Genomic DNA, 17,059 nt, shown 5'->3' with positions numbered 1-17,059 from the left:
CTCAGATCTGAGATCCATCCATTATTTCTTAACATACATAATCTTAATAATGTGTTATCTCAATGATAAAACTCATATTGTCCCAAAATTTATTCACAAGATTGTTCAGTATTTTATAAAAACTTGTGTGTCTCTTAATTTCTATTTTTCAAGATGCCAGCCTTAAGGTTTCGTTCATCATTTATAACCTTTCTATAAAGGGAAACAAAAATTCAACTTAGCTCTAATAATACCCACTTATATGAATAACAAATCTATTTATTAATTAATTAATTAAATTATAAAACATCATTATTCTTGAATAAATTCTTCAAATGCAAAAATTGGCGGAAAAAAGTAAACGAACTCCATTTTTTTGTGTGTATTTTAATCGTTCCCGCCTCGCATCAAAATCTTCGATCGCTCCTTCATGCAAGTGAGCAGTGATCCTTTTTTGTGTAATGCAAAAAAGCCCAGGTTAAAGAAAACATCGAAGAATACATCAAAAATAGAAGAAGTTTCAAATTTTGACATAATTAGTCCAATGTTTTTTAAAGGGCTTTCAATATTTGTAGACATACCAAATGAAAATATAAAAAATGCAGTAGAAACAACATTGGCAGTTTCAGGTGCATCAATATCCAAAGAAAAACAAGAAAAACATGATTTGATTATCACAGAAAAACGACAGAACATAATAAGAAAACCAAGAACGCAAGGTGGAAGGCTTTTAGCTGCAGCAGAAAAAGTTATGCGTGCCCCAACTATTCAATTATCTCAAATTCCATGGGCAGTACATCTTAAAAAAATTAATGATACTCCAAAACCTGTTAACCCAAAAGCATACTTGGTTGTTATTGCAGCTCCTGGATTTCAACCTGTGTTTAAAAATGTATTTCCATTTCCAGAATTAAATATTTGTCATGTAGCAAAAGACTGCCTTTCATCTCCTTTTGTGTATAGGTTTCCAGAAGAAAAGAATAATGTAATTTTACCACCTAGAAAGATAATGAAATTATGTCCAATCTGTAAACAGCACTTCAATGTTGATGATGATTTGCATCGACAAAGCAAACGACATCAGCAAGCTGTTCACGGTCCTTCGGTTTATTGTAATTTAGATGCGCTCATTGAAAATTTCCCATGTAAATTATTTGTTTGTTAATAAATATATATTACTTAAATCTTGTTGTAAACAAATGCGTTAATTTTTTGTGGTAAAATGATATCAATTTTTTGGAAATTAATTTTCGCTTTCTTGTCTTATTAAAATATTAGATGTTTATGTACTTATTCATTTGGTGTAGAGTGGTGTGTTAACATTTTGATTTTAGTTTCATAATACATCATTTTTTATCTTTTTTCCTCTGAATTAAGCACAATGACAAAAAAAATCTAAACGTTTTAATGGTTGTTCGCTAACAAGTTACAGGATGCATTCGATAAAAAATGAAATATAAAAACATGAAGAATCTAAAAATTTTAAATAACATACATTTTACATAAAAATATTATAGTGCAAGTTGAAACTATTTGCATTTCATTAAAACTTGATTCGAAAGCAATGCTATTTGATTTCTTTGCTCATAACATCTCTTTTCTAACTCTTGAATAATATTTTGATCGTGTTCGGATGATCTTTTTGTTGCATCTTCGATTCTATCCAAAAAGTCTTTTTGTAATTTTTCATATTTTTGTTGCACAGTTAAATGTTTTTCTTTTGCTTCTTTTAACATTATGTTTAAAGACTTTATTTCATTTTGTTTTTCTTCATAAGATTTTGTTAAATGTAAAATTTCTTTTCCTAAATATTTTGTTTGCTTTTTTAAGTTTTGCATTTTCATTTGTTGCTTATTAAAGAATTTTATTGATTCATCTAATTTCATTTTTGTTTCTTTATATTCGTTTGAATTTTTATATATTTCTTTAATTAAATTAATTAAATTTTGTTGATAATTCATATTTTCGACAAAATTAATTTTTGTATTTATGATTTCGCAAATTTTCTGTAAAAAGTTTTGATAAAATTCAATTCGTGCTATAATTTGCTTTTTATCAATTTGTTCATTTTCGATATGTTTATTATAATATGAACAAATAACTTTAATTAATAATTCGATTTTTGTTGAATGTTTTATTTCATTATTCGAAATAATTTGTTTAATATTTGAAATTATATCTAAAGGAATAAATTGTGAAAACAAATCAATTGTAAAATATTCGTCATTTGCATATTCCAATTTTTCGTTATGCTTAAGTTCATTCGTTTCAAGTAAATATTTTGTTTCATTTAATTCTGTTTCAATTTGTTTTATTTGATTTAATTGATTTTTATTTATCTGATTTAAGTTTTCATTCATTGATTTAAGATTACTATTATCTGTTTCTAAAGAATTATTTAATGATTTAATTTCATTAATTTTTGTGTTCAATGAATATATTTTCGATTTTAATTTCTTTACTTTTGTTGTTAAATTATTGTTTTGCATTTTTAATTCTTCAAAAGTTTTCTTTATAAGTTTATTTTTGTCTTTTGTTTGTTGTAAATTTGTTTCATAATTAGAAATTATTTGATTCTGATTTTCTAATTTAGAATAAATATGTTCAATTTCATTTTGTTTGTTTGTTATTATTTCATTTAGTGTTTTTTCATTTGTTTCATTTTGATTCTTTAAAAATGAAATTTGTTCCTTTTGTTTCTTAATTTTCTTTTTTAACTCATTATCAAAATCAAATTTCGTCTGAATAGGTGAAGATAAAATTGAAATAGTTGGCTGACTATTTATTGCAAGTTTTGGTTTTGCTGTTGATTTGATCTTTTTCTTAAGTGAAGAAATTTTTTTGTCTTTTTGATGAATTACAATAGGAATTTGATTGTTTAGCTTTTCTATTTGTTCTTCCATATCATGCACTTTGTATTGATTTTCTTTTTGACATGCTTCAAGATCATTTTGCAAATTAGTAATTATTTGCTTTGCTTTATTTTTCTTTGTAATTTCGTTTTTTAGCTTACGAATAATTTTTTCTTTTTGCTTTTCATTTTCAGAAATTATTGTTTCATAATAATTAGGTTTGGATTCCAAATAAATGAATAATTCATCAATTGATCCAAAACATGTTTTAAAGTAATTAGAAGCATATGATAAAATCTTCGATATAAGTGTGCTATTGGATTCATCTTGATTTTTGCATTTTATTTGTGATAGTTGAAGATCTTTTTTTGCAGTTTTTAATTGTTTTTGCAAATTGCCAATTTCCATATTTCCTTTATTGACTTTTTCATCAAGAATTGAGATTTGTTTTAAAAAGTGTTCATATTGTTGATTATATTCTTCTTTAGATTTTTTAAGTAAATTTTGATATCTTGCTTCAGACATTTCCAAACGGAACTGTAGCTCATCAATAAAGTCCAATTGGTTTCCCTTATCTTTTTGTGTTTTAAAAGGATCATTTTGCTGATTTTCTTTCATATACTTTTGTACGTTTACAAAAATTAACGTTCTTTTGGAACGGCCGTTTAAAAAAACAAAGTGAATTAAAAATCCGTTTATTTTGATGTTTGTTTTAGTGGTAATCCACTACTATTTATATCCCATGGTGCGAGCCACCCAGTGCTATAGGATCGCTGTATAATCCACATCTTGAAAATATTCATATGCAATCAATTTTGATTAAATCATATGTGATGAATGTGTTATTGAAATAAATTCACTGATATTTTTTTCTTCTATCGGATCGCATCCCTTTAATTCCGACTCTTGAAAAATCGAAATTATAGGAAATTGTTGTGACAACAAGCTCAATGATGTATTAAATGCTTTACAAAAAATTGGATGGTTTATATTTGAAGAAATTGTTTCTTGAAAAAAAACAACTCAGTACCAATAGCAACAGCAAAAATATCTCGGTAAATGATATGCTCCTTGTTTGGTTTAAAAAATTGGTATCAAGTTAAAATAAATAAGAAAAAATAGCTTTGTGTAAATCATTGGAATAACGAATACACATTAAGACTCAAGTGAATCTGTGTCATTCTTTTTGATATTTGGCTTTTCTTCCCAAAGAGTTGGAAGTGGTTCATCTGATATTGCTTCAGCAGGATTTATGTTTAAAGGAAGTTCATCACTTGTTTCCTTTGATTGTTGATCTTCTTTCTCCATTTGGCTTAACAATTTTTGGTAATAATAATTTGAATCTTTGTTTGAATCAATTATTGTGTAATACAAGTCATTAGATCGAAGATATGAATGAAACATATCCACAAGAAAACGACTTTTGATATGATCAAAAGGAAAAAGATTATAAGAATCATTTTGTTTTGTTTTGTTTTTGATGGTTTTTTGAACTAGATATACTATTTTGCTATTTTCGCAAATGTCCTGTGCGAGGAATGTGAAGTTGACATTAAGAGGCCTTCCATTATGGAAAAAAAGTACTCTTGATCCATTATCTTTATGATTTTCTTTTACAATAGGGATCAATATTTCTACTGTGTCGAGTGGATTTATTTGCAATTCAGTTTGTGTTCCACACATTCCTTGGAGCAATACTTTGATAGTTTTCACAGACATAAAAGTGTGTGCTTTTTCTGTAAATTCAGGATTTTTGTCATTCAATTTTGAATTGAAATTGATTTTGCCTTTCGCGTTTTGGGTTCAAGAAACTCATGTTTAGGAAACTTATGAGTTCTAAATAGTTAGATTAAATAAAGCTACAACCTCGTATAACAAAATCATTGGATTTTTATTTTTATTCATAAAGATATTCATTAGTTTTTTATAAAATATGAAGATTATATGAATAAGACAAAAACTTTGAACATTTCACTGAAAAGCATCCATAACAATATAGTGTTAATAAAATAACAAACATATATTTATATATTGAATGATTAAGAAAAAAGTTTATATGATTTCGAAACTCCACTTTATTAAAATAAAACCAATATAAAGCAAATAAATTTCATTAGCATTAAAACAATTCGTTTTTGTGCACGAAGTAAATTGACAATTTCCGTATGACCTTTTTCAGATGCTTTCATAAGTGCTGTATAAAATAATGTAAACAATTTCCAAATATTATTTTGAAATTAAAAATTATTAAAATAAAAACTAAATTATACATTAATATATTATGAGCATTAATATAAATTCCTTTTTGTTTAAGAAGTAATTTAACTATTTCTGTATAACCATTTTCAGATGCAGTTATAAGTGCTGTATCAAATAATTTAAACAATTTCCATATTTTAAATTAAAATATAAAATGATTAAAACAAATTCTTCTTCCATTAACATCAATTCCTTTATCTAAAATATGTTTCACAAGTTCAATATTTCTGATTCTACAGCAAAAATCAAAATGTCGTGTGGAATTTGATTATTTTGAAGGAAATATTCAACAAGATATAAATTTCCATTTCTTGCTGATTTATTTATAATATTATCATTAACATTAATTCCTTTTTCGATAAAAAATAATAAAATTTCATAGTTATCTTCAATTACACAAAAGCGCACTCAATCATTTACACTAAAATTATTTAGCATATTACTCCAACCTTGGAGCTGATTTTTAGATGAATTAGTTTCTTCTAATTTATATTCATAAATATATTTAAAGATATCATTTCGATGAAATTCGATCGCTGTTTTATATGCATTATCAAATAATGAATGATTTTGTTCACATAAATGAATAATTTCTTCATTTCCACCTGCAACTGCATATTTACCTGTATCATTGACATTAGCATTATTAACAAATATTTAAAACATTTAACTGACCCAATAAATGCTGCAAAATCAATTAAAGAAATTCTATTGGTAATGTTGCCTCTATTAAGACAATTACATCTTTCAAAAATCGATGGTTCAATTGTTTGATTAAATCAAAATTTGTTTGTGTTGATATTTTTTGAAGTTTTTCAATTTCATCATTTCGAATAATTTCTACAATATCATTTGAAGAATATTCATCTTTAATATTTTTCGTTGAAAGATCTTCGTTATTTGAAATAAATGGATTATTATAATTTTCGTTTTTGCTTTCTTCCCAACTATATTCTGAACTCAAATAATGTGATTGGAAATTTTTAGTGATATTTTTATCAATTAAATTTTGTTCAATCATTTGCATTATTATAATATATGCTTTCTGTTTTTTGATTTTAGATATACGTTTGGCAATATGAAAATTAGTTTATCTATACTTGGATTAATTTCATGTTCTTTTGTTTGAAGTGCTTTTAAAAAATTTAAGTAAATATCAAATGCATTTTTTTTGATAATAATGCATTATAAACTAAAGTGGTTGCAGAAAGGTTTCCCAAACACTTCAGTTTTTGAATATAAATCCGATGATTTTTCATTCATTCGATTCTATCGTTGGGAAACTTTCTGCAACCACTTTAATTTACTTATAATCATATTAAACGTATCAGGGAAATTTGAATCGAATAACCTTGATACTTTTTGAACTGATGTCAAGAAATTTTCTTCAGTCAAATTGGATATCCAATCGTTTTGTCAATTCCAACAAGCGTTTCCAAAAATGTTGACTGATTATTCAAACCTTCATCACATGTCTCTATTATTGGAACATCATCTTTAAACATGTGTAGTGAAAAAATTATAACTTGTTGTTAAGTTCAGCTAAATCCATTTGGCTTAGTTAAATATCTAATTCAATAAAGAATATTAAATATTTATTTGAAATGATAAGAATATTCTTTAAAATTATTATGAAATTTGATAATAAATGTATTTACATTGTACCATCATTATCAGTATTTTATATGATATCATAGATCGAGAAAAAAAGGTAAACCTGGCGATGTAACAAGTACTTTACGATTTTTTTCAAAAAATTTTGCCCGCTTAAATTCAATTCAAAAAGATATGCCCGTGGGTATTTGAAACTTTCTAGGGTGCCTCGACATTTGAGGAATTCCAACTTTTTGAACGTGATCTCAAAAACGAACAAAATTTGTTCATTCAGAATGGCTGAATAAATCTCCTTGATATCATATATCCATTGTCTATATGATTCATTAACTCAAATATCTTGAAATTATAAAAATCTTATCGTAACGTTTTTCAATATTATTATTTGAGTCTATCTGGTCGGATGGTGAAGCCGTTTAAAATTATAATAAGATACAAGAAGGAAAATTTACTAAGTTAATTGGGATGATTCAACATTTCTTCTAATGGTAGGATATTTAGTTGAAGATAAAAGTCTTGAATTTCCTAATGATACCATAATATATAATTTTTATATCTCAATGACCGTTAATTTGGTTGCCTGTTCAAAGTGCAAAATTTTTTCATCTCTGTTTTAACGTACAAAATAAACATTAAAAATTCTCATCGTGCATTGAAATATACATACAACATTTTTGCAAAACATTACGATGGAATTCCAAAAATACCGAATTTTCGTGAATTAACTGATGTACAGAGTGTTTATTTTTGGAATTACTAAGAATTTTGTTCATAGGAAATTATTGTCACCCATTCTTTAGAAATCAAATACGTGGTCGAACCCACCAAAGGACTTGGAAAGTAAAAAAGAACATGCAATATCTCACCTAGTACCTCAGTATGTTAGATAGTTATGTTGATATCATAGATGACAACGTTGGTTTGTAAGATAATAAATCGCAATTTGTCTATTTTTTTTTTTATTTATTCTTCAACTCTCAATTCATATTCTAATTTTGTTTATAAAAAGCATTATTCCTGTTATCGTGTCTTTGTTACTCAAACAAGTGAAAACATGCTTGATATATCCGATTTATAATTTAAACGGTCGTTTATTATTCGTTTCTGGTAGGTGTGGTTGTTCAAATAACAAATTTTCTTTCAACCTTACTGATTGTTGTTCTTTGGTATCCTCATCTCCAAGGTCTGCATCATTTATAGGCTCATGTTTGCAAAATGTAATGAGTCTGGCTAAGATTGTACAATTGCTGATTAAACTTCCTTGGTAGGTTTCTTCCAACCTAACACCTGTCGCCTTCCACTTAGCATGAATTCTATTCAACCACATCACAAACTTTGCCAGGTCAGGGCATAACTCAATAGCAGTTTCAAATGGTATATCTTCACTTCCAGCTTGTCTCTCCATGACGACATTAACAGCCTCAAACACTTGTTCCATAGTTAGCTCTTGGGGTGGCTCCTCAAATACATTGCCCTGCTTTTCAGTAAGTTTCACTCCACCTACATTCATCCTGGTTCTTATGTTGATCTTTCGACCTATCACAGTTGTCAAATCATTCATTAAGGTGAGACGTGAAAATGCACTCATAATCTTTTACCAGCTGTGTTCGTTATGACACATAATACGTATTAAACCAAACTGACATTCAACATTATGTGTTCCCAATCTTTCCAGACACAGATCATCAGACCTTGCTCTTAACTCTCTCAAAACACCAATCAATGTGTTCATAATTTGAATGCATTGATTGAGTGAACAACAATATTGCGTACCATGACCACATTTCACTTGTTGTACATTTGATGTTAGCCTGTCTAAGTTTTTTGGATGATATGCAAAAATATCAAGTGAAGAACAAAGATAATCCAGTCGTGTTTGAGGTGACAGCGATGAATTACGAATAGCATGTGACCATAGAGCATACGGAAGTATGTAAAACGCCATGTTAATGTGGCTAGAATGTAACAATTGGAAGAAGTTTTCCATAGTAAAGATCTTCAAACAATAATGATCCTTCATCCTTCTATTTGGTGACGCGTCTGTTAATGGAGCTCCAAGCTGTAGTACTTTTTCCATATCAAGCGCGGTGAAGGCTAGCTTACCGTCTGTACATATTGAGATTTGTTTATTTAATATCCTGCTTCTAGCATTTTTCAATAGATATAAGAAGTCGCCAATTATCAATCTATCATTCTCAGAATCCCAAGTGCATCTTCAATTCCCCTATTTCTAAAAATAGGCCACCACTTGTTGAACTGTTCGCGATGAATTATAGAGTATCCAGAATAACCGTCACTTGCTATACAGCGAACATTGAAACCATTTGCATCTAAAAAATCAGCAAGATATCTTAGCCGAATTCTGACATCTTCATCTGCATTGCCCTTCTTGTATGGTAACACATGTAAAGGAAGACATTTATACTTGCATGATAAAGGTTGTAAATGAATTAAAAATGCATTATTGTCCCCTCTCTTTGCATCATAAATGTCTTTTGTAACAGGTTCCATTGACATAGCATCTATACCCAAAACAATATCCACTTTCTCAGAATACTGAATGTTATGTCTTCTTCTAAATAGGTTGATAATGCGGATTGTTTCCGAACATATGGTTAAACACTCCTTCCACGAATTTTGAATTTGGCTAAAGTGATTGTACAGCGTCTGTTTACATGGCAATGTTATGACGGAGCGAAGATAGTCATAACACTTACTTCTGAGAGTTCTTAATATGAAACAAAATATAATTACATTGGGACTCCATTGCCGAGATCGAGGAAAACGATTGGAATTGTTCTGTGATTTAGATGATAATTGTTCTTCAAAAGATATGGGTTTGTTTACGGGCTCGTCAACCGATTTTAATATCCTCAAATATTTTTCATAGAACTCCCTTTGACCCTTAAAAGATCTTGGTGGAAGTAATGTGGGATCATGATCTTCTATTATTTTCTCGAGTATCTGGGTTTTTTTCTTGTAGTACCCCAGTGATTGTTCAAGATTAATAATATCCTATTTAAGCCTACCAATTTGCCTGGAAAGGGTTGCTTTCTCTGTTTTTTTTGCTCATTAAATTTGTCAAAATTGATTCAACATGATCATTATGAATTGAAAAACTTATCGTTAATACGTTAAGAAGCAGTGAAAAGAAAAGCTTTTGCACCTATCTCCTTCACTTGCCACTACGCTTATAACATATAAAAGATCAAAGAGTGATGGTGTATCATTCTATGTAATTTGATTGCATAAAAAGCACAGTGTTTGATTGTTAATTTTTATTACCGTGAATTGACCTTCCTATAATATATAAACAGGAAACCTCACACTTATGCTAAAAGATATCCAATTGCATGCAATTAATTATAAAAAATATAGAAGTTTTATTCTTTTTACATATTAGAAAGCATTATGAAATGATTTTGTTATTAGTTTTCTTGATATTGGACGTTGAAAACATTTCAACATTGATATATAGTTTAGACTTATATTTATAGTTTACGTTAATAGGTGTGGCTAAGCGATTTGTAGTGGTACATCTTTCTTAATAAGTAAATCAAGTTGATCTATTGATTTATCATGAAAGGAGAGAAAGAATCATGTTGACGCTTGATATATAGAATGAATAGCTACATGGTGATGTTGTTCTTACAGATAATTGAAAATGAACATTTTGAGATTACAGATGCGCATCTGCCAGCATGGAATGATCAAAATTTTAAATTCGATTTTTTGAATTATTTATACTCTACACATAATAGAAGCAATGTCACTAAATTTTTACTATACACCTATGGATCGTTTTCGAGATATTTTCGTTTTAAATTTTCTTGGACCACTTATGAAATCAATAATTTTCTGATTTTTTTTGACTTTTTGAATGCTGTAAACCGTAAAGCATTTGATATTGAATATCGTAAAAAATAAATTATTAAATGAAAAAGATTGCAATCCTACTCAAATAACATCTTAAAATGAGACAATGTTTCAATTTATATAATTTAAGACAATATCTTACATGAATGCGTAATTTAAATGATGATATATTTTTTATTTGAGTTGATATTCAAAAAACAAAATTTAGCGGCTTTTTAAACAGCTTTGTCGCCCTTTCTGGACAAAAGTGTTACAATCTACATCGCATCAGAATACATGCAAGAAATTTCGCATTTATTCATTGAGTGTATACACTCAATGTTATAAACTATTCATATTATGTTTACAGCAGAATTCTGCGTTTAAAATTAACGAGGCATGATCCTCCTTTGATTTCAATGAAGAACGATCAAAAAATGTATTGAGTGTTTTACATTTGACCGTTAAAAATATTTACTCAGAAGTTCCAATGGAACAACAGCAACCACAACCAAAACCGTTCGTTGTTTGCAAACAATGTCAAAGTGCACAAACTAATGCATGCAAAATGCTGTTTAACCACATTAAAGACTGTTACCGCAAAAATCCTCAAAATATGATGCAGGCTGATGAAATTAAAAATAACATTATAAGAATAGTAAAAGAAATATCATCGTTTTGCGTAACCAGAACCAGTCAAGGTCCTAATAGAGAAAATGAATTTATTCAGCTATTGATAAAGTCCACAAATTCTTACATAGGTTTCCAAAATATCATGAACGAAATTTCAATGTCTCTACCAGAAATGCGTGCTAGCAAAGAAGTTACAGAACTTACAGATGATGAAAAAAGAGGTTTTCAAAACTTATTAGTTTTAAATGGAGCATTTCCTAAATATACGAGTTTATATCCATTTTATCCAGTTGACTTTGTTTTGAAAGCTGCTTATTGTTATGACACATTTTTTAGGCCATTGAAGCAGAAATTAATTCGAAATAATAATCAAGCACCACTTTCCCCATATGCCTCACCAGGAAACTCATCCCGCGTATCGCCAGCGCAGTCACCGTACATCCAACCTCAAATGCAACAATATTCGCCAAATATTGTTGCTGATCATCAGAGATCAACTCGAAAACAGAAATCGCCTGCAGTCGTTGAAAGACAAGTACAGCCATCGCCAGTGCCACCTCCAACACCACCACCACCGCCTCCTCCGCCACCTCCCCCTCCAAAACCTGAGCAAGAGCCAGAAATGTTTTTGAAGAAACTTTTTGGCTCGGTAAGAACTGACTGCGCTGTGTTCTATTCGACGCCACGCTCACCACAGTTTTAATTAAATCATGTATGCATTATTAATAAGTATTTTCATTATTTCTTCAAATTGTTTTCAGGTGCTAATGTCATGATAAATTAATTTATTTTTCATTTTATTACAATGAAATGATGCATGATGTTGGACATGATCAAATTTTATTTAGAATTATATTCATATTTCATACATTAATTATTGAAATGACATACGGAATCTGAATAACATAATTTCTAGGAATTTATTATTATTATTCCTAGGTAATAAATGCATATTTCTCTGGGTCAAAAGTGACGAATTTCATCTGAATAACTTAAATGATTTTTGTGAAAAATAAAAATGAACTTCAATCAAATATATTTATGTCATATGAATTGATATGAGAAATATATTAATTTCGAATAATTTTTAACTTTAGCAACATTGTCAGCAAAAAATTACAATATCTTATGCATATAATTTACATACAGAAAAATTTATTGTACTTTATTTTCCATAAACTCTTTAACAGCCATTATATGACTCTTCCAAAACAGTCCCAATGCCTCAGGCACACTTTCCTGCAGCAAATCAAGAGCTTCCTCGTCCTCTATCAGATATCCAACTGCATCAGTTTCGTCATTTTCGTTAATTTCCGGTTTATACAAAAGTGACGCGGGAGGTTCTGCAGTAGCGCCAGGCATAATTGCGTTCCACTGAACATCTCCGTCATCAGGACGATTCCGAGAGCGGATTTTTTCGAATTGTGGCTCAAAATCAAAAATATCTCGTTGAAAATGATCTTGAGATCTCATTATTGAGGAAAGAAAATGGATTGACGAACGGTGTTCATTGCTTAGTTGTGAATGAAGTATTGCTCCACCTTCAAATTGAAGATATGCATGATCATTAATTTGTGTAAAACCAGTGAGAAACTCAGATTCAAGGGAATAGAAGTCCTTAAATTTGATGTCAAAAGGTGTAAATGGGGCTGCATACTCTGTTTGATTGAAAGGGAAATATATTACATCTGATGTATCCCTTATTAAAGCTGAGATACAAATAAAATTATTAATAACAGAATGGGAAAGATGAACAGGAGGTGAAGCGAAATTATATCTAAAACGACCGCACGCTTTAGTTGGAAGGCGGATGTCGACGATATTCAAACCGTCAGCGCTGGCGGTTACAAATTCAATTGGGCTAACGGTCGCCATTGATGTGACTTTTTCAAATGGCGCTTCAGCTATATTTAGTTGTGGGGTACGAAAATCAATGATGCAAACAGACTTGTGGAGAGATAATGATGCAACTCGTGGGTGACCAAGAAAAATTGTTGAATTAAAAATATTTTTTTCATTGATTTCATGAGAAAAACATGCAATCTCATTTGTTTGATCATAAAGATAAATACTATTATCATCACTGGAAATAACAAATTCATTGGGAATAAATGGATTAATTGCTACATCTGTTGGATTTATATTATTTAAAGAAAAAAATTGAACATTCGAAAATCTAAGGTTAGGTGAACGAACAGTTGAAAAAATAACAGGATTTGCTAATGTAAGTGCAACACCAAAAGAAGAATCTGGACTGATAGCTAATGCTCGACACTTAGAACGAGTTGAAATTGTTGGAACTGTTTGCACCCAGCTTCCTTCTTCAGATGGGTTTTCAATAATTTTAATTGAAGAATCAAAAGCTTCAAATAAAATATTTTGATTAAAAATTAATCTATTTCTTGTTTGGATATGCTGATAAAAAACTTCATTATCATATGCTACACCTACGTGCTTCGGTTTTAGGGCATTAATTGAGCTTGAGTTTAAATATTCAGAATATTTTTGTGAAAAAGCAGGTGGTTTTACTTGTGGCTCCCGATAAACATCAATCTCATATAGTGATCCGAATGAAAATGGAACAGGTTTTCTCACCCCTAAATATATTAGGGATTTTTCCATTACTGGAAAAACTCAAACTAACATTGACAATTTAGTAACGATCAGAGCTTTAACGTACTGACACTTGAAACTGTTCTCAAATGCCTCAAACGGAGCAATTTGAATCGTTTACGATAAATTTCAAATTCATAATATGATCACGATAGAATGCTGTGATGATGTACAGTACGCGTTGTTCTGAACAGGTTTTGTTGATCTATATCACACTATTACATAAACAACATACAAAAGTCTTTATGTCACTTCTAATTCGTCTTTGATTGGATTTGCTACTATAGTATTTCATCAATTTTGTGCATTCACCAAATTCAAATGCACTTTACGCCTTTACACCGAAAATGATGCTCAGGCCAATATTCATACATTTAATTCACACATTTTCACGTTTATCAAATTCGCATTATGTGATTACAAGAAGATCATATTAATTGATACATTGGAACATGATTTCCTTCATTTATCCAAGAAGTTAGAATTTTCCAAGGCAAAATGTTCGTTGTTTAAATATGCTTTTAATAATAAATTATTAGTTTGTGTTTTTTACGTTTTTTATAAAAGAAATTTATATTGTTATATATATTATTTATATCATTACTGTTTCATTATATATATATCAATATTGTTCTATTTATATTATTATTGTTATATTATTATTGTTATATTATTATTGTTATATTATTATATATATTAGTTAAGAATACAAAAAATTATAATAATGAGTTAGTTGTTTAGTAACCAACTGTGAAACGTTTTCCAATGTAATTACCATTGGCTATTTCATCAATCATTGCAACAGCATAATCAGAATTTGATATTTTGCTTTCACCTTTTTCGTTGAATATTGTTTCATCACCACTTAACCTAAACTTACCTTGTTTTTTCCCCGGATAAATTTCCATTGATGGGCATAACACTGTTCCTGGAATATCCTTTTGCTCCAAAACAAGTGTAAGAAGTTTAGCAGTAGCGTTAGCTAATGGCATGTAAGCTGGCGGGAATCCCGGTGAATCCATATTTCGAGCACCATTAGTTATGAGTGTACCTGCACCACCAACAGCAAGAAGACGACGTGCACCGACTTTTTTAGCTGCTTCGATTATATTCTTTGTTGCATTAACTTGAAGTTCTTCCATTTTTTCAAATGTCGAATCTTTTGGTGGACAATAAGCATGGATAACAATTTCTGCTCCTTTTAATGCATTTTCAAGTTCTTGTAAATTAAAAATATCGACTGATACATGTGTGCATTTTCCGTTTAATAATTCTTTTGGTGGATTCCTGCTAATAGCAATTGTATCATAGCCTCTTGAAACAGCCTCTTCGAATATCTTAGCACCAATGAAGCCTGTAGCACCAATAACAGCAACTTTCATTATTAAAAAATGAAGTGATTGTTTCTGTGAGCGGTTGATTTTCAATGGCTTATCTTTCAATTTTTTGAATATATTCAAAATTGAATGAACAAAAATTGTTCGGCTAATCGTGTTGAATGCGTTGTGTACGCTGATTGTAATTTGTCAAAATCAAGTGATTTATCGCCGAAAATTATATTATTTTAAAAAAATTTCATCAGTGATTCATCTAGATGCATTCATTTTTATATTAAAAATATTGATAAATTTCAAACGCAATTCTCATTTTTAATGATACCTCAAATAATAATTAAGGATATTATATATATTATATAAATATCATTATATATATTATTTTTGAAGAATTTTATCAAAAATATACTAAATGAATTCAATTTTTATCCAGTAGAAAATTAAAATTATAATTAAAATTTCACTAATTTATGATATAAATTTTCGCTATTATAAATATTTATAAATAAAACACGAAGAATTCCGATATCATTTTCAGAAAAAAAATTAACATATATTTTTTAAAATACAATTCGTAAATAATTTCAACTAAATTAATATTGAAGAAATAATAGCAATTTCCCTTCATAAGTTATTTATATAATTTATATTTTATGGTGACCATTAAATGAACATACCTTAAATTTCTAGTAAAACATAAGTATTTGAATAAAAAATTGAATATTTCTGCAGTTAGAACAATTCTTTCAAATGAATGTAAGGAAACTCAAATTATTACATCAACTAATTGGACCATTTTTTTAATTGGTAATGGAAATCAAAATGCATGAGAAAATGCTATTTTTATTTGCTTTAAATTTATAATTTAACTTTATAACCATTGACCCCATTCAATGTATTGTGTATAAATACATTTTCGGTTGTTTTAATGCAACTAAATCATGCAAACCATAAGGAAACTGTCGGTTAATTCAAGCAATGCCACTTTTTGAGCGAGACTCCATCTTACTAACTTTTTTGCTATTAATTAGAATAGATAATGCTGTAATTCATATGAATTTTTTATCATTAACTTCGAAATAGCATTAATTAATAAAATAATATTTTTAATTTAGAAAACATATTATTGTAACTATAATAATAATATAATATGTCTAATCTTTTTGAGAGATAATAAAAATAATATTAAAAGAATTGTTAAGACATATATATAGAGACTGTTTAAAATTAAAGTTTAATATTATTATTATGTTATTAAATTGGAAGGAATTAGATACCAATTAACAGGAAATCCATTGGATATATATACATATGATCATATTTGATCAGAATGAAATTATTAAACAATAATAATTCGAATGATTCTATTTATATAAATTTAAAGAGAAATGATTTTTAAAGAATATTCAAAATATCCAATTTATAAAAAATCAATTAACATTAAAATATAGATAAAAGAAAAATTTATTTTAATAAAAGAAGGAAGCGAAAAGAAAAAAATTTAGCACAGAGGATGGAGAAAAAAGAAAAAAAAAATTAATAAAAAAAATGAAATCAAATTAGCTTTTATGGGAGCTCGAATTTCGAAAAGATCATTTTTCATTAAAGGTACACAAAATATTAATAATTATATTAAAATTGTAATCACTGTAATTTTGTCTATATATGTTTTTTTGAGAGCCTACTTCTCATTTTATACAATATATATATATATATACACTAAAATTGATGTACAAGCCAATCTTCAAACATTTAGTTCACACATTTTCACATTTATTCAAATTCACATTAATTTATTACACTAAAACTTGTACAAGCCAATCTTCAAACATTTAGTTCACACATTTTCACATTTATTCAAATTCACATTGATTTATTACACTAAAACTTGTACAAGCCAATCTTCAAACATTTAGTTCA

At 28.4% G+C, this 17,059-nt stretch overlaps 4 protein-coding genes across 4 annotated transcripts; 1 reads left to right on the top strand and 3 right to left on the bottom strand.

Moving 5' to 3' along the window:
- Positions 1–7,776: 7,776 nt before the first annotated feature.
- On the bottom strand, positions 7,777–8,292 carry GO595_007930 (uncharacterized protein; the record flags this gene model as incomplete). Its single annotated transcript, XM_067921448.1, has 1 exon — positions 7,777–8,292. The coding sequence occupies one exon, from the start codon at positions 8,290–8,292 to the stop codon at positions 7,777–7,779; it is 516 nt and encodes a 171-aa protein (XP_067771764.1).
- Positions 8,293–11,334: 3,042 nt separating this feature from the next.
- GO595_007929 (uncharacterized protein) lies at positions 11,335–11,895 on the top strand (the record flags this gene model as incomplete). Its single annotated transcript, XM_067921447.1, has 1 exon — positions 11,335–11,895. One exon carries the CDS (start codon positions 11,335–11,337, stop codon positions 11,893–11,895), a length of 561 nt encoding a protein of 186 aa, XP_067771763.1.
- Positions 11,896–12,347: 452 nt separating this feature from the next.
- Positions 12,348–13,814, bottom strand: GO595_007928 (uncharacterized protein; the record flags this gene model as incomplete). The annotated part of the gene is made up of 1 exon (XM_067921445.1): positions 12,348–13,814. The coding sequence occupies one exon, from the start codon at positions 13,812–13,814 to the stop codon at positions 12,348–12,350; it is 1,467 nt and encodes a 488-aa protein (XP_067771762.1).
- Positions 13,815–14,542: 728 nt separating this feature from the next.
- GO595_007927 (NAD(P)-dependent oxidoreductase) lies at positions 14,543–15,187 on the bottom strand (the record flags this gene model as incomplete). The annotated part of the gene is made up of 1 exon (XM_067921444.1): positions 14,543–15,187. The coding sequence occupies one exon, from the start codon at positions 15,185–15,187 to the stop codon at positions 14,543–14,545; it is 645 nt and encodes a 214-aa protein (XP_067771761.1).
- Positions 15,188–17,059: the final 1,872 nt, after the last annotated feature.

This window comes from Histomonas meleagridis (genome assembly GCF_020186115.1).
Source record: "Histomonas meleagridis strain 2922-C6/04-10x chromosome Unknown contig_6, whole genome shotgun sequence".
Classification (NCBI taxonomy): domain Eukaryota; phylum Parabasalia; order Tritrichomonadida; family Dientamoebidae; genus Histomonas; species Histomonas meleagridis.
The sequence above is the reverse complement of the archived record's forward strand: the minus strand, read 5'-3'. Positions and strand labels throughout refer to the sequence as shown.